Source organism: Aethalodelphis obliquidens, unplaced genomic scaffold (assembly GCF_003676395.1).
Source record: "Aethalodelphis obliquidens isolate GAN/ISIS:26980383/991018 unplaced genomic scaffold, ASM367639v1 scaffold11, whole genome shotgun sequence".
In the NCBI taxonomy this organism is placed as follows: domain Eukaryota; kingdom Metazoa; phylum Chordata; class Mammalia; order Artiodactyla; family Delphinidae; genus Aethalodelphis; species Aethalodelphis obliquidens.
The window spans coordinates 42858315-42882399 of NW_020837955.1; the positions used below are offsets into that span (position 1 = coordinate 42858315).

A 24085-nucleotide genomic window follows, 5' to 3' on the forward strand; every position below is an offset into this window, starting at 1 on the left:
TGTCAGTGGAGGTTCATTAATATTTTTTTTTTTTTTTTTTTTTGCGTTATGTGGGCCTCTCACTGTCGTGGCCTCTCTCATTGCGGAGCACAGGCTCCGGACGTGCTGGCTCAGCGGCCATGGCTCACGGGCCCAGCCGCTCCGCGGCATGTGGGATCTTCCCGTACCGGGGCACGAACCCGTGTCCCCTGCATTGGCAGGTGGACTCTCAACCACTGCGCCACCAGGGAAGCCTGAGGTTCATTAATTTTAACAGAACATACCACTCCAGTGGGGGTGTGCATTATGGGAGAGGCTGTGCTTGTGTGTGCTTGCGTACGGAGCATCTCTGTACCTCCCGCTCAATTTTGCTGTGAACCTAAAACTGATAGTTTTAAAAAATAGCCGATTCACTGCCTGCTAATGCAGGGGACACGGGTTCGAGCCCTGGTCTGGGAGGATCCCACATGCCATGGAGCAACTAGGCCCGTGAGCCACAACTACTGAGCCTGCGCGTCTGGAGCCTGTGCTCCGCAACAAGAGAGGCCGCGACAGTGAGAGGCCCACGCACCGCGATGAAGAGTGGCCCCCACTTGCCACAACTAGAGAAAGCCCTTGCACAGAAACGAAGACCCAACACAGCAAAAATAAATTAATTAATAAACTCCTACGCCCAACATCTTCAAAAACAATGTTATTAATATTACTCAAATATTTTAATAAATGTTAATTTAAATTAAAAAAAAAATAGCCCATTCAAAACACACGCCATTCCCAGCAGGCACTGTCCTACCCCGGCCATGGCCTCCAGTGCTTGAGTTGGCAAATACGCCTCCCAGAAGGCTGGTCACCTTGGCTAGATTCCCCACTCTCCTTCCTTCCCAGCCGGTGACCAAGCACATCTTCGAATCGACGCATAAAGACTAGAGGAGGTGGATGGGGAGTGTGGCTGTGGTCCCTTCCTAGCGGACGAGGCTGGTCTGTGGCGTGGGCATGGGGCCGGAGCCCTCTGCTCCCTCCGAGCTGGTCCCTGCATCACGAGGCGCGTGCAGGGTGTGCCCAGCAGGGCCAGAGAGGCCCGCCTTCGTGTGATTTTACCTCCACCCCGCCCGTCTTTCCACCAGGGCAAAGCCTTCCCGGATTTAGCAGAAGGTTGACCCTCTGCCGTGGTGGTCAGCATTCACGCGTTCTGTGTTGCCCGTTTATGTGTCTTGTTTAGGACAGATTGGAAGAGGCGGGGTCAGCATGGCCGGCCAAGGCCGTCTTCAAGGCCTGCTTGATTTGTTGAGGTTCCCCTGAGGCTGTATTCTTTCTTCAGACTATTGGTGTCTGAACCAGATCATGGCAAATGCTGGTCTGGGAGGATCAGGCATGAGTGGCCTCACAGAAGGGAGGATCCTGGACGGCCCTTCTTTGCAGGATGTACCGTTTGAAGCCCGGTGCTCTGACCACGTGAACCACCTTCCAGCCCAGTTCCAAACCAGCTACTCAGGAGCGGCCACACGCGCAGCCAGGAGGCGCCACCTAGATGCTGAAAAGTAGACGTGGGTGCCTGAGGCACTGCCGTCTCCTGCCTGGGTGGCCAGCAGGCCCCTGCACCTTTCCCGGTACAGAGATGTCCCACAAATGGGCGGTGGACAGTGGCGATGGGACCACTACCCAGAAGACTCCACCAGAGGCGGGAGGGAGCTATCAAAGTACTAGAATAAAATGTAAGAAAAATTTGCTTGTAAATCCTAGGACGGGGAACATCATCAGAAGCAAAGAACCAGAAACCAGAAACGTGGCCGGGGCAGGGACAGAGAGGGAGAGAAGCCCAGAGCAAAGCCGATGACTTAGAGAAGGTATTTGGGACATATAAATAGGCAAAGAGGTAAGAGCCATAAAATACAAAGAGCTCCTGCAAGTTAATAAGAAAAAGACAAACAACCCAATAGAAAAGAATGAGCAAATGATATGAACAGGCACTTCACAGAAGAAATACAAATGGTGCACAAATATATGAAAATATACTCAACCTACTAGTAACTAGAACAATGCCATTAAAGCAGTAAGATAACATTGTTACCAATTATATTAGCAAAAATTTTGACTGATAACAGCTTCCCTGGAATACAAGTCTGTCAGAAGCAGTACATGTTTGTCTCTGATTCACAGCTATATTCCTAGCACCTAGAACAGTGCCAGGCACCTAATAGGCATGCAATAAATTTTTAAATTTTTTTTAATTGCTAAAATATACATAACATTTACCATTTTAACCATTTCTAAGAGTACAGTTCAGTGGCAGTCAACATTCACATTGTTGTGCAACCTTCACCACGATCCATCTCCAGACTTTTTCATCTTGCAAACCTGGAACTCTGTCCCCATTAAACACTGACTCCTCATTCCCCTCCCCAGCCCCTGGCCCCATCATCTACTTTCTGTTTCTATAAATTTGACTAATCTGGGTTCCTCATATGAGTGGAATCATAAACTATTTGTCCTTTTATGACAATAAATATTTTTAAATGCAGGCAGGAATGAATTATTATGGGTAAAGGTGTGGTGAAATAGATATTTTCGGTTTCCTTCTATTTTTTCCAGTTTTATTGAGGTATAATTGTTGTGTAAGTTTAAGGTGTATAACCATGATTTGATATATGTATATGTTGTGAAATACTACCACAGTGAGTTTAGTTAACATCTATCACTTCACACAGTCACAAAAAATATTTTTTCCTTATGATGCAAACTTTTAAGATCTACTCTCTTAGCAGCTTTCACATATACAAAATGGTTGTGTTAGCCATAGTCAACATGTTGTACATTACATCCCCAGAACTTATTTGTCTTATAGCTTACAAAATGAAAGTTTGTACCATTTGACCAACCTTCATCCAATTCCCCCAGCCCTCCACCTCTGGCAAGACAAATCTGCTCCATTTCTATGAGTTTGGTCACATCTAAGGGAAATCATACAGTATTTGTCTTTCTCTGTCTGACTTATTTCACTTAGTGTAAGGCCCTCAAGCTCCATCCATATTGTCACAAAGGGCAGGATTTCCTTATTTTTTTATGGCTGAATAGTTCCATTATTCCATTATATATTTATACTGGATTACTGTAATGAAATACTAGTATTCCATTATATAGATACCTATCTATCTTACATTTCCATTTTATATATATATATTTGTTATATATACATGTATGTACGTATCTCACGTTCCCATTTATATGTATTTTTCCCATTATGTTCTTAATTTGTTCACCTGTCGTTGGACACTTTTACCTTGTTCCCAGGTCTTGGCTGTTGTAAATAATGTGGCAGTGAACATGGGAGTGCAGGTATCTCTTCAGAACAGTGACTTCTTTTCCTTTAGATATGTATCCAGAAGTGGAAATGCTAGATCATATGGTAGCTCTATTTTCAATTCTTTGAGGAACCTCCATACTGTTCTCCACAATGGCTGCACCAATTTACATTCCCACCAACCGTGCTCAAGGATTCCCTTCTCTCCACATCCTCACCAGCATTTGTTATCGCCTGTCTTTTTGATGATGGCCAATCTGAGAGGTGTGAGGGGACACCTCATTGTGGTTTCGATTTGCACTTTCCTGATGATTAGTAATGTTGAGCATCTTTTCATGTATCTGTCAGCCATTTGCATATTTTCTTTGGAAAAATGTCTGTTTAACTCCTTGGTCCATGTTTTAATTGTATTATTTGGGAGGGGACTGCTATTGAGTTTTATGAATTCCTCATATATTTTGGATATTAACCCCTTATCAGATGTGTTTGCAAACATTTTCTTCCATTCCGTAGGTTGTCTTTTCACTTTGTTGATAATTTCTTTTGATGGACAGAAGCTTTTTAGTTTGATGTAGTCCCACTTGTTTATTTTTTATTTTCTTGATTGTGCTTTAGGTGTCATATCCAAAAAATCGTTGCCAACACCCATGTCAAGGAAATTTTCCCTATGTTTTCTTCTAGGAGTTTTATGGTTTCTGGTCTTACATTTTAAGTCTTCAATGCATTTTGAGTTAATTTTTGTGAGTGGTATAATTTAGAGGTCTAGTTTCATTCTTTTACATGAGAATTTCCAGTTTTCCAGCACCATTTATTGGAGAGGCTGTCTTTTCCCCATCATATATTCTTAGGTCCTTTCTCATAAATTAATTGACCATATATATGCATGGGTTTATTTCTGGGCTGTCTATGCTGCTCCATTGATGTCTGTGTTTGTTTTTAATGCCATTACCATACTCTTGATTACTATGGCTTTCTAATATAGTTTGAAATCAGGGCACGTGATACCTCCAGCTTTGTTCTTCTTTCTCAGGACTGCTTGGCTATTTGAGGTCTTTTATCTATACACATTTTAGGATTTTTTTTCCTATTTATTTCTGTAAAAAAAAAAATGCTGTTGAAATCTTGATAGTGACATTTAACCTATAGATGGCTTTGGGTAGTATGGACATTTTAACAATATTAATTCTTCCAATGCATGAACACAGGATATTTTCCCACCTATTTATGTCTTCTTCACTTTTTCTCATCAATATCTTAATAGCTTTCAGTGTAGAGATCTTTCACCTCCTTGGTTTCATTTATTCCTATGTATTTTATTGGTTTTGATGCTATTGTAAATGAGATTGTTTTATTTATTTATTTTTCAGATAATTCATTGTTAGTTTACAGAAGTGCTACTCATTTTTGTGTGTTGATTTTGTATTCTGCAACTTTACAGAATTTGTTGATTAGCTCTAACAGAATTTCAGTGGGGTCTTTAGGGTTTCCTATATATAAAATCATGTCATCTGCAAATAGAGACATTTTTACTTCCTTTTTTTTTTCCCAATTCTGATGCCTTTTTTCTTTTTCTTGCCTGATTGCTGTGGCTTGGACTGCCAGAAATAGATATTTTCTTATGTGTTGGTGATTGAGAGTATTTGGCAATACCTATCCAGATTTAAAGTTCATTTAAAAAGTGAACCAACCTCTGAAAAGGCTATTCCATTTCCAGAGCTACCTATGTGTCAGAAGATGCCTTCATGTTCCTGCATTGAAGCCCAATTTCACCCTGTGTCCAATCCTGTCATAGATATGAATATACCTCATATTATCAATGAACCACTGGAAACTCCTTCCTTCTGATACTTTGTTATATAGAAAAATTAAATTTTATAAAGGTAAAAAATAAAAAATGAACCAACAGTACCACTTCAGGGACTGCTCCATGCAGAAATACTGATTTGTGCACAAAGACATAAATACAAGAATGTTCTCTGTTAGTTTTTTATGTAAACTTGTTATTGAAATATAACGTTATTACTAAGAAACTCAAGAACCATAAGCATTGAGCTCTGTGGCTTTGTACAAAGTAAACATAGCAGAATCCCTTGTACTACCCCACCCAAGGGAACCTCAGTTCTGACCTTTCACACCACTGACTCACATTTTGCCCTTTTGAACTTTATATGAGTGGACATCAGATGATGTGTTCTCTTTGTGCCTGGCTTCTTTCAGTTGACATGACGTTAGTGAGAGTCATCCAAGTGAATGCACATAGTGATGGAAGATTTATTCTCACTGTTGTATAGAATATTTATATTGTGTGAACGTGCCACAGTTTTACTTACTTGTTTTGATCCTGATGGAGGTGTTTCCAGTTTGGGGCTATTAAAAATAGTGCTGCTCAGGGAAATTTCGGGAGGCGACGGATGCCTTGGTTACAGTGATGGTTTCACAGACACGTGCATATCTCCAAACTCATCAAATTATGTACATTAAATATGTGCATATTTTGTATATCAATTATACCTCAGTAAAGGTGTTAAAATAGTGCTGCTGTTAACATTGCCGTTGGTGTGTTTTAGTGAGTGTGTGTGCACATTTCTGTGGGCGTATGCCTAGCAGTGGGGTTGCTGAGTTGTAACCTTCAGTGTTCAGTAGATAAGTGTCTACCCTAGTATGTGTACCAATTTACACTCCCGCCAGCAGTGCATAAGAGTTCCCATTGATGCACGTATTCCCCAAAGCAAGACATTGTCTGTACTTTCATAATTAGCCATTCTGGTGGAGGTGTAGTGGTATCACTTTGTGGTTTAATTTTCTTTTTCCTGATGGTTAATGAAGTTTAGCATCTTTTTTAAATTTATTGGCCATGTGAATATCCGGTTTTTGTGAATTGCCTTTTCAAGTCTTCTGTCCATTTTTCTATTAATCCGTCTGCTTCTACTTATTGATGTTCTTTATATTCTGATATGAGTTCTTTGTCAGTTATATATCTTGCAAATATCTTCTTCCACTCTGTGGCTTGCCTTTTTATTCTGTTAAAGGTATCATTTTGAAGAACAGAATTTCTTAATTTTAATGTAGTCAAATTTATCAGGGTTTTATTTTATGGTTGAAGGTTTTGTGTCCTGCTTAGTATATCTCTGCTTGTCACAAGTTTATAAAGATATTCTCCTGTGTTTTCCTCTAAAAATGCTGTTGTTTTATTTTTCACATTTAGCTACAGATCTGTGTGGACTTGATTTTTGTGTGGTGTCTGAGGTAGGGGTTCAAGGTTTATTTTGTTCGGGAGACAGAGCCAGTTGACTCAGTACCACATGTTGACCCAACCTCACTTTGTCACATGGGTGGTTCTGTTTCTGGACTTTTGATGTATCCTTGTACCAATAACACACTGCATCAGTTATTAGTTTGAAAATAAGCCTTGATAGCTGATGGTCTGAGTTTGCCAGTTTTATGTTTCTTCAAGATTACCTTGATTATCCTTGACCCTTTGCATGTCTGTATAAATTTTATAATCAGCTTGTTAGTTTCCACAAAAGTACACCTGCTGATATTTTTATTGTGTTTAATCTACAGATGAATTTTGGGAGAATTTACCTCTTTATACTACTGAGTTTTTTAAAACCCATGAATATAATATATATCCCTGTAATTATTTAGACCTTTTAATCTTTTCTCCATTATGTTTTGTGGTTTTCAGTATACCAGTTTTGAACAACTTTTTAAAAATAATACCTTTAAATTGTTTTCATTGTATACTTTTTGTTGCTATAGCGTTGTTTTCAGTAGCAAAGAATAGGAACCTTTTCAGCAGGGGGCTGGTTAAATAGGTGTGCTTTCATCTCTACAGTAGAGTTCTCTTCAGCCACTGGAAAGAACGGGTTGGATCCCCGTGTGCACTGTCAGGGAAGGTTATTGAGGGAATGCTATGCAGAGCAATATAAAAATGATGATCGTGTTAGGGTTTTTTTTTTTTAATTACATGGAAATGTCTATTTCTAAAGTCCTTAGAACAAGGTCTAAAAAAGAGTGACAGCCCATTGGTAAAAATGTATCTACTTGGCAAGAGGAGAGGTTTAGGCAAAGCTGGGATAAAGGAGGATTAACCTTGTCTTCCCAACCCGTGTTCATTGCTTTTATTTTCACAATAAGCCTGGATTACAAGAAAGCAAGAAAAAATGGATTATTATCTACTTAATGCCTGTCTCGCGTCGGCCCAGGACCTGGACCACAGTGAGGCCTCCGCAAACTCTGGGGCCCATTTGGCCCCAGGGAGGCTGTAGGTCTGACTCAGGAGTTCTTTTCTTGTTGTTCTGTTACTTTGAAGAGGGTATATTATAAACTAACACAAAACCTGTGCGCTATGGAGCAAAACTCTACTAGATAATGAAAAAAACTGAATTCTCAGCAGGCCAACTTGAACCCATATTAAATCACATATCCTGAGCATAGAAGCAGGTGCCTCAGTCCAGGGTTCCCTTCTCTCTTCTGTGCTGTGGACCCCTGTGTCAGCCTGGCGAAACCCCTACACCCCTTTCTCAGAACTATGTTTTTAAATACATAAAATAAAACATATGCGGTTACAAAGAAAATTAATTCTACTGAATAGTTATCAAAATTTTAAAAAATCAAATCTGTGATATTGTTATATAAGTGCTTCTTCAATATTAAATAACAAGATCTAACAGTGGGTCTCTTAATTACCAGAATTCTGAAGTCATGATAACCATAAACAATCTTTCAGCATCTCTGCAAAAAGTCCCTGGAACTGCTGAAATGACTGTGGTTTGTCGCCTATCTTCATAATGGAAGGAAACGCTAAACTTTGTGGAAGTTAGTGGAAGTAAAGATGGGATTTGTTTCCTGTTCAAGTTCACGGGCTGCCACCGAGGTTGAAGACATGCTGGAGAATACTGTGTCCTTGAAAGTTTGGTTTACAAAAGCTGGGGCGCTGGGGATGCAGCAGTAATCCAAGCAGACAAGCCTCCTCCTCAAGGCTTGTGGTCTGGTGGGTGACAATACAAGTTACTGAAGGAAAGCCTATACTTTAGTGAATGGTGTAAATGCCAAGGGGAAGGATTAAATAAAAGGGAGGGGGGAGACATGTGGGTGATGGTTGGGGTGGGGTGTCAATTTTAGATGGGGCAGCAGGGACCCCTCCCTGGGGATGGGGGCAAGACCCCTGTGAGGGGAGCAGAGCAGATGCTTTTGCAGAAGAGAGCTCCAAGGAGAGGTGCGAAGCCTCAGACAGGAGTTCGTGTTCAAGGGATGTATGGTAGTGAGTGCCCTGGAGCTTGGGCAGCTGGAGAGGGAGTGGGGCGTGACCGGTGGCGTGGCTGACTGTGTGTCCTCGTGGCATTGGAAGGGGACCCCTGCGGTGAAGGTGGTCTGCCTTTACTGTTAAAGGGCCCTCTGGCTGCTGTGCTGAAGGAGAGCCGGTACAGGAGGAGAAGCAGCGGGACTGGTTAGGAGGCTCAACCTTGAACAAGGGAAGCGCTGATGCGGCTCAGACCAGGGTGGCAGGAGTGGGATCCATTGAGATTCCTGATATCCGTCTTAACGAGACAAGTTCTAAAGAAATCTGAGAAACAGGGCAATGAGGTTTAAAAAAGTAGGACTGAGTATTCTGGAATGTTTGGAACCTATTGAAACAGTTTTTAAAAACTATCCTTAAAGGAATTTTCTTTTTTCCTTTAAGAAAAATCTAACTTAGGAATGACCCTGGATGAGGCACCCTGTGTATGGGTGTTTTGCGAGCAGCCTTGAGAGGAACGAACCAGGCAGAATGTAGGCCAGGGCTGGGGCAGACCATCCCATCTGGGCCATGGAGGGCCAGACTGGGGCGGGCAGGGACCTGGACCTGCATTGCCTCACCCCAGGCAGGAGTCGAGGGACATGATCTTGACTTCCGTGGCCTGGAGATGCTGAGTAGGGTCCTATGTGACTGTCTCCCCTTCTAAGGTGTGTGGACTCCAAGCGGCCCCTCCCGGGGAGCAGACAGGTGGGAGGGACCCTTGCCCCACACAGGGGCAAGACTGCAAGGAGTCCAGTGGTTCCCGTGTGCTGACCTGGGACTTGAGTCCTAGCAGCTTTCTCCAGGAAATACAGTTTCCCCAGAAAACCAAAAACCTTAAGAGTAGTTCTCAATGGAAAGCAATACTGTTTTTTTTTTTTTGATGCTTTGATACAACCACAAGACTTTTTTATAACAATTTATTGAGAAGTAATTCACATACCATACAATTCGCCCATTTAAAATGTACAATTCAGTGGTTTTTAATATATTCACAGATACGAACAACCATCACCCCAGTCAATCTTAGAATGTTTGTATTGTCTCAGGAAGAAACCCCCCCCCCCATGTCTCTGTAACTGTCATCCCCTAACCCCTCATGTGCTGCAGGTCTAAACAATCACTGATCTACTTTCTGTCTATGTGGATTTGCCTGTTCTGGACATTTCCTATAAATGGAAACATATAGCGTGGTTTTTTGTGACTGGCTTCCTTCACTTAGCGTAATGTTTGCAAAGTTCATCCATGTTGTAGCATGTGTCAGCACTTCATTCCCCTTATGGCTGAAGAATATTTCATCGTATGACTATACCAAATTTTAAAAATCCATTCATAATTTACATTGGGTTATTTATACCTTTTGGCTGTTATAAATAATGCTGCCATGAATGTTCACGTGCAAGTTTTTGCATGAATGTATTTTCGTTTCTCTTGGGTGTGTCCCTAGGAGTGGAAATACTGGTAACTCTGTTTTTAACCATTTGAGAAACCTCTGGACTGTTTAAAGTGGCTGCACCATCTCCTGCCAGCAGTTATATGAGGGTTCTTATTTCTCCACATCCTCGTCAACACTTGTGTCTGTCTGACTTTTTCATTATAGCTATCCCAGTGGGTGTGAAGTGGAATCTCATTATGGTTTTGATTTGCAATTCCCTGATGACTGGTGGTGTTGAGCGTCTTTTCATGTGTTTATTGGCCATCTGTGTATTTTCTTTGAAGCAATGTCTATTCACATCGTTTGCGCAATTTTAAATTGAGTCATTTGTCTTATTATTATTTGTAAGTGTAAATGTTCTTTCTATACTCTAGATACAAGTCCCTTATCAGATATATGATTTTCAAGTATTGATAGTTTCTCCCATTCTGTGGGTTGTCTTTTTACTTCCTTGATAGTGTCTTTTGAAGCATAGGTGTTTTTAGTTTTGATGAAGTCTGTTTTATCCTTTTTTTTCTTTTGTGACTCATGCTTTTGGTGTCACATCTAAGATGTGTCACATCTATTGTGTCTTGTACAGTTGCCAAATTCGTGTCACATTCATTGTCAAATCTGAAGTCATGAAGATACTCCTGTGTTTTCTTCTAAGAGTTTTATAGTTTTAGCTCTTACCTTTAGGCCTTTGCTCCATTTTGACTTAATTTTTGTATATGGTGTGAGGTAAGAGTCCAGTTTCATTCTTTCACTTTGTGGCTCTCCCATTGACCATTTGTTGAAGAGACTATTCTTTTCACATTGAATCATCTTGGCACCCTTGCTGAAAATCAGTTGGCCATAGATATGTAGGATTATTTCTGGACTCTCAATTCTGTTCCATTGATCTGTATGTCTAGCCTATGCCAGCACCATACTGTCTTGATTTCTGTTTCTTTGTAGTAAGTTTTAAAATAGGAAAGTGGGAGTCTTCCAACTTGGTTCTTCTTTTGCAAGATGGTTGGCTGTTTGGGGTCCTGTGCAATCAATACCGTATGAACTTCAGGATCACCTTGTCGGTTTCTGTGAAGAAGCCAGCTGTGATTCTGAAAGGGGCTCCATTGAATCTGTAAGTTAATTAAGGAGCATTGTCATCTTAACAGTATTGTCTCCTAGTCCATGGACATGGGATGCTTTCCATTTACTTAGATCTTTTCAAGTTTCTTTCAGGGATAAAGACCTTTCATAAGTCTTTCTGAAGGCATCTCGAGGGCTTCTGGACAGCTGATCTTTTCAGAATGCCTGCTCTACCAACTCCCTGCAAGAGCGGGTGCAGAGTTCAAGGTCTCTACCTTGTCTGTGGCATTGACGCAGACTGAGGTGAACAAACCCGAGGTGTTAGATGGAAGGGAATTGGGTTTGGCTTTTGTTTCGACCTTTAAAGGCCCTCCTGCCTCCTGCAAGTCCCAGCCCTCACCAGCCACCCAGACAGGTGGCTTCTCATCACTGCATCTTACTGCTATTTCAGAGGTCCTAGGAGTTCTCATGACTTTGATTTTAACACTGCCTCTTCCTTTGTGCCTGAAACTATTCCTCTCTTTCTTACAGCTGGGGAGTCATTGTATCTTAGCGTCCCCAACCATCCTGGTTTGCACTTTGCGTGTGTGAGGGGGGAGTCGCTTCATTTACCGTGTGCATATCCACACACTCAGCACAACTCATGGAAAAGACCACCCTTCCCCATTGCACTGCAGTGTCACTTTTGTTACAGATCAGATGACCGTGTGCGTGGAGTCTGCTTCTGAACTTTATATCCATTAGGTCGTTTGTCTAGTCTCGTTCCAGCACCCCACTGTCTGAATTACTGTAGTGTCATAAGAAATCTTCTTTGCACAGTGTTAGGGACTGAATGTTTGTGTTGCCCCCGCCCAGTTCATATGTTGAAGCCCTAACCCCCAACGTGGTGGTATTTGGAAGAGGGGCCTGAGATTACACTGACTTTATAGATCATTTTAGGGAGAATTGGCATCTTTTCAGTACGTAGTTTTCCAATCCATGAATATGGTGTATGCGTCCATTTATTAAGATTTTCAAAAATTTCTCTCAACAATTTTATGGTTTCCTGTGCAGACATCTTGCATAACTTTGGTAGCTTTCTTTCTAGCTGTTGATATTTTTACAATATTGTAAACTGTATCATTTTAAAAATTCCAATAACTGTCATTGTTATAGAAATATGGTTGTATATTGACCTTGTATTCATCAGTCTTGCTACATTTCACTTATTAAATTTAATACTTTTTAAGTTCTTTTAGTTTTTTTATAACACTAACTTTAAAATAATTTTTCTCCCTAATTTGGTCAATAATGGTTTGGTTGCAAACAACAGAAATCCCTTCAAGGAAGTTCAAGTAAAAGTGAAGTTAGTATCAGACCCCAAAAGATGCTGGGAAAGCCAGGAGCCAGGGAGTTGAGCTGGGATTCATGGGAATCTCTCCCTGGGGTCCTGTCTCTCTTGACCCTGTGGCCGCAGGCTCCGCCCCTCCGTGCACCTCTCCAGTCCTGCACTCTCAGAGGGTGGACCTGCTTCCTGGTCTCTGGTCTCCTGCCACTATGTCAGTCTCAACTCTACTTCCACGTGGCCTTGTGATGCCAATACCCGCAGTACATCCGGCCTCAGTGTCCTAGGACAACTGGATTGTCTCCAGACGAGGTGCCCTTTGCCTCCTTACTGGCAGCAAGAGGCAGGGTGGTGAGTCGGTAGCACAGGAGGGTTTTCCCCGGGACCCTGCATGTCTGTTTGGCAGAAAACTTGGAAAGCATGCATGTAACATGAAGCTTTCACCTACCAAGTATGCCTGCTGTTGCTGTAATTCTAATATTCTTTCCAAATACATATGTCTTTCCTTCTTACCTTCTCGCTACATGGGAATTTACAAATTCGAATTATGTATTACAGTATTATATGCTTGCTTTACTTAATTTTATGTCATTACTATTTACCGTTTCATTAAATGTACTTCAAAAACATGATCTTAATAGCTTAATAGAATATACAGTATTCGATTATATGGCTATACCATAATTCAATGAACAATTCCTATTTTTAGAATTTTGGGTTCTTTACAGTTTTTTATTTAAATAAATATTACTATGGTGAGCAGTCTTGCACTTAAAGTCTTGTCTAATCTCTGATCATTTCCTTAAGATTGATTCCTGGAAGTGGAATTGGTGGGTCAAAGAATATGAACATTGTTAAGTCTCTTGATACAATGTCAAATTTATTTCTAGAAGGGTTGCACTGGTTTGCTCTTCTTTCTACAACTCTAAGAATGCCCATTTCTCCATCAGCAGGACTGAGTATTAGCTTTTAAGAAAAATCTTTTCTAATTTAATACGTGAAAAAACTTTTTCATCTCACTTTAATTTGATACGCAGTTTTAAAAGAGGGTGAGTATGTTTTCCCAGTTTACTGATCACTTGTACTGACTGTGACTTTGCCCATTTTTCTCCAGAATGTCCATCTACTCTTGCTGATTTGCAAAACCTCATCGCATACTGAGAAGGTGAACCCTTTGTGGCAGGACACTTTCTGTCTCCCCTGGTGTCTGCAGCCCCATGCCAGCCTGGGTCCTGCTGGTCCCACAGTCGTGGAAGAAGGCAGTGAAGAGCTCGGTCCCTTGTAGGAGGGAACGTGTCAGGTGAGTGAGCTGTGGTCCATGGCCACCATCAGCACGGCGGTGGGCGTGGTCTGAGGGGCAGGGTGATGCGTGCTGTGCCGGTGTTTGCTTCTGATCCTTCGTTTCTGTTCTGCCCAGTGCCTCTGACTGTTGTGGTTCATTCTGACTCTACCACCCAGACCTTCTCCGTTCATCATGTCCTTGTCCTGTCCCCATTGTCATCTGGAATGGTGACAAGCTTTTACTGCGCCCTGGCTGGGTGTTGGCCAAAGGGCTCAGCCCTTGCAGTCCAGTCCCTCTGGCACTGCCTCGGTGGCCCCAGCCTGTCCCTTTCCTGTCCCTGCGCCGGGTGAATGGCTCCCCTGCCTGCACTGCACATGCCACGTGGACCCAAGAGGCACCGGGTACACACAGGCGTCCAGTTTCCCCAGCCATGTGGGTCCACCTGTGGACCATGAGGTGATCTGAGAACAGCAGGGATGAAGCACTCGGGAGCAGCTCTTTGCCGGCCTCCTGTATGTTGCAAAGGCCCCGGGGACATGATCCTCTGCCCTTGGTTTCGGGTCTGTGAACCGGTGACATTGGTTGTATCCTGAGCTCCAGCTGATACTGGGCCGGACAGACCAGTTTCCATCTCGCAGCCTGTCCAGGTGGCCTGGCTGAGCCAGGCCCCTCGAGCCCTGGGGCACGTGCCCTCCTGACTTGGCTGGGAGGGGGGTATGGTGGTTCTCACTCCATCCAGATGGCCTCGCTCGCTCTTCCTCTCTCTCTCTCTCTCTCATTAATTCCTGAAGGTCTCTGAAGCCTAAATCGGGAAAAAACAGAGGGTTTGGAGACAGGAGACTTTGTTTGGCATCGGGCCCTGGTCCTTCCAGCCTTGTGACCTTGGGCCGGTCACCTGCCCCCTGCAAACTGAAGTGTTGTCACCCGAGAGAGGGGAGCCAGATCCAGCACAGAGCCCCCTGGGTCGGCCAGACAGGATCCTGTGACAGGTGTCCCTCGACCCTCCGGTGCCACATGTGAGTGAGGCACGATGCTTATCTGCTATTTGGAAAGGTGTTGGGTATTCTGCTCGCTGAGAAATTGTATTTTAAGAGGTGGTTTCTGAGGAATCTTGAATCACAAGTGATGTTCACTTCTGTGCTGAAGTAGTGACTACCCCGATCTTGTCCGGAGCCCCATCCTTCCGACACACCCACACTAAGTCCCAGATGCTCGGTGGTTCACCGCAGCCTCGACCGGGTGCCCTCGATGTAGAGATAGGAAGGTGAGGAAAGCACGGCCTTGGCTCGTCCTCAGAAAACTCAGAGTCCTTCCAGGGTACAACAGGAGACCCCTGGGAGAACTCCCAGGGCAGGCTGTGCTCAGGAGTGAACGCTTGGGCTCCGACTGGATGGCCAAGTGGGACTGGCCGCGTTTTCTCTCCACCCCACATCGTAAGCTCTTGGGGTGTAGGGCATACTCCACGTGGCTCCACGTGGGGTGACACAGAGCAGATCCAGGGCGTGGCGGGTATGAACCAAAACTCACTGCAATCCCAAGAGAACGTGTCTCTGTTGGCCGCCCTCAGCAGATCATGACTGCAGACCTAGAAATCACTGTGGGTTCCGCCAAGGATGTCCCCGGGTTAAGCCTCAGCTGGACTCAGAGCTGACGGGCACCTGCTGCTGTCGTGGGTCCACTTTGCCAGACCCGGGCGGTGGGGAGACCGCGTCTGAGTCTGCACGGGGTCCAGAGCCTATCCGTTTGTCCCCAGGCCGGGGGCTGGGAGCCATGTGCGTGCTGGCTCCCCAGACCCGGACCGGCAGCCCCGCTCCCCGTGAAACCCACAGCCCTATACTGGGGATGACAAATGACCAAAAAATCAATTTGTAATCTGATTGGAGGTTTTTGATTTCCTCTGATGAGTTTAAATTTCATTAAAAGCAACCTTATTCCAACATAAAAGGAATCCTTGAAGGGTAAAGCAGGGGATTGTCTCACCGAGTATAAAGCATCCCGACTCCTTTGTGTGATTTATTCATCGCGTTAATTGTGAGGGCCAAACCAGGGTGTCCGTTGGCAGCTGTGCCGTTATCAGGGCCTGGGATCGGCCGGGCGGGCTCAGAGCACAAGGACTCACATTCAAAACTCGCTCTCTGGCATATTGACACTTGAGTTATCAACAACTCTTATTATCTGCTGGGAGGGAGCTGGCAGCTCCTGGGGACAGAAGGAGCCACAAATCCCGCCGCAGCCGCCCCTCTGCATTCTCTTAATTGTGTGTATTCTCTGGAAAAAGTGATCATCGCAGCCTCTTGTCTTGATGAGAAATTGACATTTTCTGAGGACTTCTCTGGGTGCCGGGCGGGGAGATAAGGCTGGGGCTGTTTTGGGGGAGGGCGGGCGCCCCTCCTTTCGGACGCCTCTTTATTGCCCCCGTTGACCCGCTTGATGAGTATGGATTTCATGAGGTCTTTTTCAGCATTTGAACTATAAAAGGTTCAGAATGACACCACCCCTTATAGACAAAAGATAACCTTGCCCTTTGAATATATCGATTCTTTATTAACTAGGCTGTTTAATGCAATGAAATGAGGCATTAGATTGAAGCCCATTTCAAGTGCTTTGAATAATCTTTAAAAGCTTGGAAGACCCTGGAAGGTGGCCTGACAGTAATTGGCACACATTTGGCGAGAATGCAGTTCTCAGTTCGGATTCAAAACACAAACATAAAATAATTTCCCTCCCCGCTGGTCACAGGGCCCAGGCGAGCAGCTCAGAGCGGCAGCCCCTGCCACGCCCCTGAGCAGGCATCGCTGGCACCGGCTCAGAGTGGGGAAGGAGGTGAGGTTGGTGCCCAGCACGCAGGGGAATTGGGGGGGGAGGGGCTGGCTGCAGCCTTGTACCCCATGAGCCTCTTTCTTCGCTGTCTCTTTAAGGCTGAAACGAGAATGCAGTCAGAGAAACCTGATTGTCATTGACAGGAGAAAAAGGTATTCACAAGTTTCTTTATGTTTTGGATAATCATTCCCTGTTTTGCTCGGCAGAACAAGTAATTAAGATGACATTTGTGAGTACTAATTTGGATCACACTTATGTGTATGTGTTGGAGAGCTGCAAGCCAAAACATGCAAAACCAGCCTTTCATTGAGGAGCAAATGAAAACTACAGAATGAAACGGAGTGGTGCTGCTGAAAAGGCACAGGAGCTGAGCACAGCTGCAAAAATCAGAGCCCCGGTGCTGACGGCGCATCTCATTAGAGCCCTGCCGTTGGCCACACCTCCGTGCGGCCCAGGGGCCGGCGCAGTGCATGGGGCCTGTCACACCACGGCCGTGGACCTGCCGTTGGCAACGGTGTCCCTCAGGTCCGGGTTCAGTGGCACTGGTGTCCGGAGCCCTGGTGCCTGCCCGTCCAACCGGAGCTTTCTGAGCTGGATCTTGTCCCGGTGGAGCACGGTGACAGGGACAGAGGAGCACATGTCTGGAGTAGCCAGAATGCTTGCCCTCTACCTGCCAGTCCTCCAGTTCAGAGGCAGGGGCTGAGGCAGGAGGGCCTGGAGCAGGGGTGGGGGTGACCAAGCCCCCAGCGAGTCTCGAGACTGTCTATGGGCCACAGTGCTGCTGTGGCCCCCAGGTCTGACCCACAGTCGTGTTCCCATGTGCCGGCGGGCGTGCAACACACGTACAGGTGGCCCCTCTGGGGACCAGAGGCATCTGAGTAACTACAAGGAACTCTCCGTGCGGCTTAGGTGAGCGTTTGAGGGCAGATAACCTTGGAGAAGGTTCTTCTATGAACCATTTTCATCCTGGCCAAGAGAGCTCTGGGAGTGCAGATCAACCCCACCCACCCGGCCAATGTAACTGTTGCGTGTTGAGCAAAGCCATTTTAATAATCAAAACAGATCAAATTACCCAAAGTGAAATTCACAGACAAGAAGTACTTTAATTAAATATTGTGTAAAATGAACATTTTTATACAGTTAAATATCTGAAAAAATGTACAGATAAAACAATCTTATTGTAGGGTTTTTAACAGTAAAATCTACCATTTAGTGGAGCGCTCAGTTTTGAGACGATGAAGCCATGAGGGCGACTAATTAATCTAAAACACAAACCAAGTGCAGGGACAAGGAGACTTGCGAATGTCCTTAACGTGTACACGTGAGCTCATTTTTAGGTCAAACCCTTACTTACACAAAATAAAACGGAGGCAACAGAGTTCCAGAGTGACTCCTCAGGCTGGTCGCAGGGCCAGAGTGTGACCCGCTAACCCCTGGGGACGTCCTGATCCTTTGATTTAGTCCCTTGAATGGACACTTTCTTAAGTCCTGCATTGTTTTGTTTTGGTTTCTGTCAAGAAAAATTTTTAAAGTCCCTCCTTTTTGTTTTAGATTTGATTTCTGCTGCAGTTTGCAAACCGTTTGCTGTGCTGTGTCTGCAAAGGGAAAAAAGAAACGACCCTCTTGGTCTCACGGCAGGTTTGGCACTAACAGGTACAGTGTCTGAAGGAGGTCATTATCCAGTTTAAAAAGTACAGACAGTGCTGCTGGGTTCTGACCACAAAAAACGTATTGTTAAAAAGGAATTTTAAACGAGGGGTGATTGTGGGTCCCCTGAAACCTCTCTGAGTCGGAGGTGGGCTTGGGAGGACACAGGACACAGCAGAACCAGATGCAGAAAGGAGCGACACAGGGGTCTCCGGGCGTGTGCGTGTGCGTGTGCGTGTTTTACGCCGTACATCTCCAAATGAAATACTGATCAACAGTTGTGGGGTGAGCCTGTGATCAAACAGCACACAGGTTCTTTAAAGAAGTCCACTTTTAAGGCATCAGAGAAGTTAATGTGGCAAACATTGTCATTAAAACATCAGAAGTAAATTTTATTTTAAACTTTAGGCCTCTGAATTTTTCCAGTAAACACAGTTCAGCTCTGTGGCAAAGTCATGGGTGGCAGCTGAAATGACTTTTTACATTCTACAAAAGAAATAAAACAGAAGGAGGACACAGCCCCAACGGTGTCGCCTCTTCGTGGCCGCTCCACATGCACGGAATCTACGAGGGTTTGTCACAGCGGGTGGCACCGTTTTGTTGTGACTATACAACGAACTTTTTTTTCTTCAAAAGTATTTGTTCAGATAACTTAAAAATAATATAAAAATAAACAATGAATTTGACTTTTCCTCAAAAAAAAACAAAAAAAGGACGGAAAGTCTAAACAAACAATAGCAAATTTTGGAAGTACAAATGAAATGCAAGGATGTTGGTTCACTGAACGAAACAGATCAAACAGTTCTTGGCTTTAATGCTCTTCCCCAGCATCACAACACCAGGCCATGATCAAAAACCAACGCAGACAAGAAAAAGGAACCGAAAATGGTGGGAAAAGCAGTGTACAAAATTTCAAAGATAAATACAATATTTATAATTGATATGTTACAAAATAAAGTCCCTTAGCAACAGCAAGTGTTCATGGAAAAGTAAGTAAGTGTTGAATGGAGACCATTTTATTCCTTATAAAAGACGCATAAGGAATAAAACTCGTTTTTTTTCCCTAAATATTTAAGTGGATCTGAAAAAAATTCAAGACAAGTGTATAAATATTTAGCTACAACTTTGGCAAAATCACAAAAGTCTACAATTTTATAACCACATACAAAACACATCAGGGAAGAAGGATCTAGAAGTCAAAAGGACAATTTCTGGTACAAGAAACATGGACCTCACAGTAGCCTAAGAATGCAATAGTATACAGTGCTAGCAAAAGTTGGAAAAAATGTCGCAGATCACACTTGCTTAACAGGAAGCTCTAGCAGTGGGAGAATATTTTAACCAACAGACAGTAGCATTTTTTTTTTCCTCTGTCAGTGTGCTTGTTGAAGGCAAGAGAATTCAATATCAAAGTTACAATTTCTAACTACAATAAGTTACAAAGTTCCGTTTCATTAAGATGAAGTTAAGCAACGATAAACCCTCCCTCCCCCCCTGCCACCCCAATTCTCCTTCTCATATAGTCTTCCTTTCTTCCAGTTTGATGGCTCAGACCTCCTTGGCCCCCTTTTGTCACCACAAAAAAATATTTCACATTATAGAGATACACAACCATTGTGAATCTAAGTATGAGTACAGAAAAATGTTTGGAGGCGTTTTTCATCAGTGTTTCATGATCATCAAAATGGTGCATTCACAAAGTTTCTCCCAACACATAGCAAGTACTAGACAGAGCCAAGACGGAGTCAGAAACTTTATACAAAATAGGCATCGCTTTGTTCTCCTTATTCTTCAGGACTGAGAAATGTGAAAATATGAGAAAAGTTCAGTCAATAAAATGGAATTGTTCATGAAGAAGTACGTCGTTTGTGTGTTGATTCTTAATAGTTTAAATAAAATCTTTAAACAAAGTCTTTTGTAGCATTTCAACCGCTGCTGATGTACTGAAGACACGGTCTCCATCAGCACCTCTTATGTACTAACGTGTCCCCTGAAGTCCGTCCTTGGATGCTGGGCGCGGCGGGAGGTAACAAGCGCCCCTCACATTGGCGGGACTACCAGCCCAGACATAGCTGAAAGAGAGAGGGGGCAGGTCAGGGGCGCCTCTCACCGGGGTGGGGGGCCTCCCTGGGCTTCGGTCGGCAGTGACAGTGGGTCTGCACAATCTGCATTAACCAGCCGTGGGCTCGGTTAAGGCACCTACTTCAGGGGGTGTGGGGTGCTCGTGGGGGACAGGTCCCCGGGGTCCTCGCCTCAACGACCTCACGTGGCAAAGGGAAAGGCTCTGGCCTTTCCGGGTGTGAAAGGGCCGCTGCCCACACACGTCAGTGGCTGGCTTATAGCAGACGGAGGCCCAGACCCCCCCCCCCAGGAGGCCACCTCCGTCGACAGATGCCGAACCAACCCGGTCACTTCTGTGACGCCAGCCAAGGCCAGCTCTCGGGCTGCTGGGACCCGGGCACAGCTCTCGCTCCCTAAGTCAGTCAAACTGGACACACCTCGGGTTCCCCTCTGCTCTCAGCCCCTGCCTTGGACCTTCCGCTGATCGTTCTGTATCGTAATGGTGAGTCGCGGACCTGCCAAGATCAAAGCCACTCACAGCCCACCTGGTTGCAATCTCAGGGCCAAGGGCCCTCAAGAGACACAAGTCACGGCTCCACCGTAGGGAGCGCGTCCTTCCTCTTCTTGGAGGGAAAGAGAAACTTGGGCCAAGATGCCAAGTGCAGCAGGTGCTTCCCAGTGAACTCTGGGTACAGATGTCATCTAAAATCTTGTAACTTTAGTGTTGCTCAATTTCTGTCAGAGTGATCATTCTCATTAACTTGTGTATAACATATTAATACGTCTGTTCACGTAGTGATGGGAGCTTCAATTTCTCAGTTCATTAATTTCAGCGCTATTAATTTATCTCCGACTCACCGTTACAACTTTATGGTTTGGAAGAGCTGTGTGTGTGCACACGGCTTACGTGGCGCCACCTCTCGATGGGCCCTGGCACCGGGTGGACGGCGGGCGGGGCCGTGGCACCCGGCCACCCGCCTCTTAAGCGCCTGTGGTCTGGTGACCGCTGCTGGCTTGCAGGCCAGTCGGCGGCCCTTCGGGGCTGGGCGTCCCTCTCACGCTAACAGGTGTTGTGCAGACAATTATTTCAAATCACTGATACCTTTCCAGTTCCTTTTTTGAGCATTAGTTCATCAAAGTGAAATATGCCACCGACTTCACAAAAGGGCCAGTTTGTCTTCTCCACGGTAGCGTCCTCAGCACCCAGCAGAGAGCCTGGCACATAGTAGGCGCTCAGTAAATACTGGTTGAATGGATTCATTTTTTTAAAGGAGTAACTGGATTTGGTTTTCACCGGGAGGAGCATATACCAAAGGTGGTGTCTGAAAGAGGCCAGATGACGGCCACTTAATTAATTTCAGAGCCTGTGGGCCTCAGTCAGTCACCGAGAGCCACGTGCAAGCTCACGGGGCCTAGGGGCCCTCACGCAGCCCCGCCTGCCACTCGCACCACCGGCCACTGCCCAGAGGGCCCCAGCACTGGGCGGGCGCTGGGTGCCCGCTCCGCGCGGCCCCATCTGTGGGCAGCTGTGCCAGGCGGGGCCTCCCGCTGCCCTTGGGCGGGACCTTCTCCCTCTCGCGTCTTTGAAGGAAATCTCCTGGAAAACCAACTCCCGTGCAGCACTGGTGCGCGCACAGCCCCGGGTCTAGGTGCACGCGCCCTTCCGAGGACAACGCAGCCTCGTGCGCCCCGTGGTCCGTTAGACCAGGTTGCGAATAAAGGCTCAGGCTCGGGACAGTGAGAACGGGCCAGTTTCGAGGTGGGCGCTGCAGGCGGCACCATGACCCACCACCCCAGGCCTGAGGCTGTCCCACTGCCTTGTGAGTCAGGGGAGCGACAGGCTTGCACCTGCCCACGCTCTGGGCTGAACGGGACGCAACCTGGGCCCCGCTGCCTTCACCACGGCCCGTTTTCCTTCCCTTGCAGGTTCCACTCCCTGCAGGTATGGGCCGCTTTACCGTGAGGACACTTAAGTCACGTTGGAAGGATGAGGAAACGGGTTTCATCCACCAAGAGGAAGAATCCGGTTGTGGGGACTGAACGAGGGGGGGGGTCGTTTCCGGGAGCACCGGGTTGGGGGGTGGGTGTCGCACTGCGGCAGACGAAGGAGAACATGCAACAGCCAGGGCCGCCCTGCCGGCAGCCCGCGGGTGGGCCCGGGGTAAGGTCGGAGTTCCCGCCCCCCAGGGAGAGCCCCTCACTCCAGCCCTGCGGCCCAGCCTGGCCTGCCCCGGGGCCCTCCGGGCGCTCCCAGGCCACGGCCTCAGGCCAGCGCGCACCCTCACCTTGCAGTCCGGTCCCGTTGGCGCTGGTGCAGGAAGGAGGAGGGGAGGCTTGGGGCCGGACCACGGGCGCGAAGGCGCTCTTTTGTTTCACTGCAGAGATGACATTGGCAGGTGAGAATGAGAAAATGCCGTGTGTACTGCTACAGTTTGAAGGGAGGGTGACCGAAGAGGCTGCCATGGTAGGGCTGGACGGCACTACTGCAACAAAGCAAACATGGTCAGGACGCACGACGCCGGGCACGGCCACACGACAAAGAGAGCTCCAGGGCCTCGCCTGGAGCGTCGGGCCAACAGAGCAAGCACGAGATGTTTCTGGCTTGGCCACTCTCTGGATAACAGGCAAACTCTCGCGTTGGACTTTTCGTTTCCAATTGGGCGGCCCCATTTGGTGCCGATTTTGTTTGGGTTTCCAATGTGACCGCGTGGGGCCCGTTTTAGGTCAATTTACTGTCGTCACGTGGACGCCCAGCCTCCAGAGCCACCCTTCCTTTTATCCAGTAGCTCACACCACAGAACATCCAAGCAACGCACACATTTGACTTTGCAGCGAATATGAATCTGTGTGATGACGGGTGACAAAAACAGACACTTACTGCCGTAGGGAGAGTTAGCGGAGGAGCCATTAAGAAATCCAGGCGAGCCCGGGACCCCTAGATTGGCCATGGCGCCACTTCCATATCCATTCATGCTAGTGCTGACTGTGTTGTAATTGGACTGCTGGGGAGTACTGCTGGGGACGTATCCTCGCGGGGACACGCTGCTTGTATTGCGACTGTAGCCGACTGTTAAAATCCCCCCCCCCGGCCAAAAATAACATTATTATCAGGGAGAGACACTTGGGGGGGGTTTCCCCGCAAACCTCTATCATCTATTGAACGCTTTTAATTGACCGTATGCTTTCCTCCAGCCCCAGCGCCTCTCGCCAGCTCAAATAACCTTGTCACGCCAGCCCTGCTCGAGCATCCTCGCCGAGCCCCGTCCTGTCTCCGGCGGCCTCGGCAGCCGGCCCAGGCGCACTTCGATCTAACCGTCAGCGGCTTTCACGTGCCTCTTTAGAAGCAATTATCAACGGCGCGATTCCTGGGCCGTCCCCCTGCGCTAGGTGAGCTTTCGGCCTCTGCAGACCTTCAAATGCCACGGCTGACAAGGAGAGCTGTTTGTGGCCGTAAGTCCCCAGGAAAGGCTGTTCTGGGGCCTTCATGTCTACGGCTGCTATTTCTGTCGGCGTGGGGAGGGGAAGCAGGAGCCTCGCTCCCGCCGTGGGGTGAGGGTGAGCGGAAGCCGAGCGGCGTACGGGGAGGCGTTTTCTGAGATCACGGCCTGCACGGGCTTTAGAGCGGCCGGAAAAGGATAAGGTGCGGGCGGGGAGCCAGCGCTTCTCTCCGTGTGCTCCTTCCAGTCTCAGAAACCAAGTCCCACCCCCGACCCCTGTGCAGCGCATCCAGGAAGGGTCCGCGGCTCCCTACGTCACAGCTCTCCTAGGGCTTATCCCAGCCTTTCCAGGAAAGCAAAGCCCCTTAGGAATCAGTTCAAGGCATCGGCTAGCAAATACCAGCAAAGCCGCGTGGCAGCCACTGTGGCCGCTGCCTCAGCTTCCTGGGTTCTCTGAGCATGCTCTGCCCG

At 46.4% G+C, this 24085-nt stretch overlaps 1 protein-coding gene and 1 long non-coding RNA gene across 12 annotated transcripts in view; one reads left to right on the top strand and one right to left on the bottom strand.

The window, feature by feature from the left end:
• The first annotated feature begins 676 nt into the window (after positions 1 to 676).
• Positions 677 to 17192, top strand: LOC113623542 (uncharacterized). Its single transcript, XR_003433980.1, has 5 exons — positions 677 to 1852; positions 7973 to 8273; positions 13482 to 13667; positions 13785 to 14665; positions 16676 to 17192. It is a non-coding gene; the product is annotated as an uncharacterized LOC113623542 (long non-coding RNA).
• Positions 17193 to 17539: 347 nt separating this feature from the next.
• EBF3 (EBF transcription factor 3) overlaps positions 17540 to 24085 on the bottom strand; it is a 117630-nt gene continuing 111084 nt past the window's right edge. For 3 of the 11 annotated variants that reach the window (XM_027112952.1, XM_027112949.1, XM_027112951.1), the window contains exons 14-17: positions 23056 to 23244; positions 22463 to 22660; positions 21280 to 21392; positions 18560 to 20188 (exon numbers count right to left, since the gene is read on the bottom strand). In XM_027112952.1, coding sequence (XP_026968753.1) covers positions 20171 to 20188; positions 21280 to 21392; positions 22463 to 22660; positions 23056 to 23244 — 518 coding nt within the window. In that variant the 3' untranslated portion in view covers positions 18560 to 20170. Of the gene's footprint in view, positions 20189 to 21279; positions 21393 to 22462; positions 22661 to 23055; positions 23245 to 24085 lie in introns of all 11 variants that reach the window. The other 8 variants (XM_027112953.1, XM_027112955.1, XM_027112950.1 and 5 more) reach the window with 7 other exon arrangements.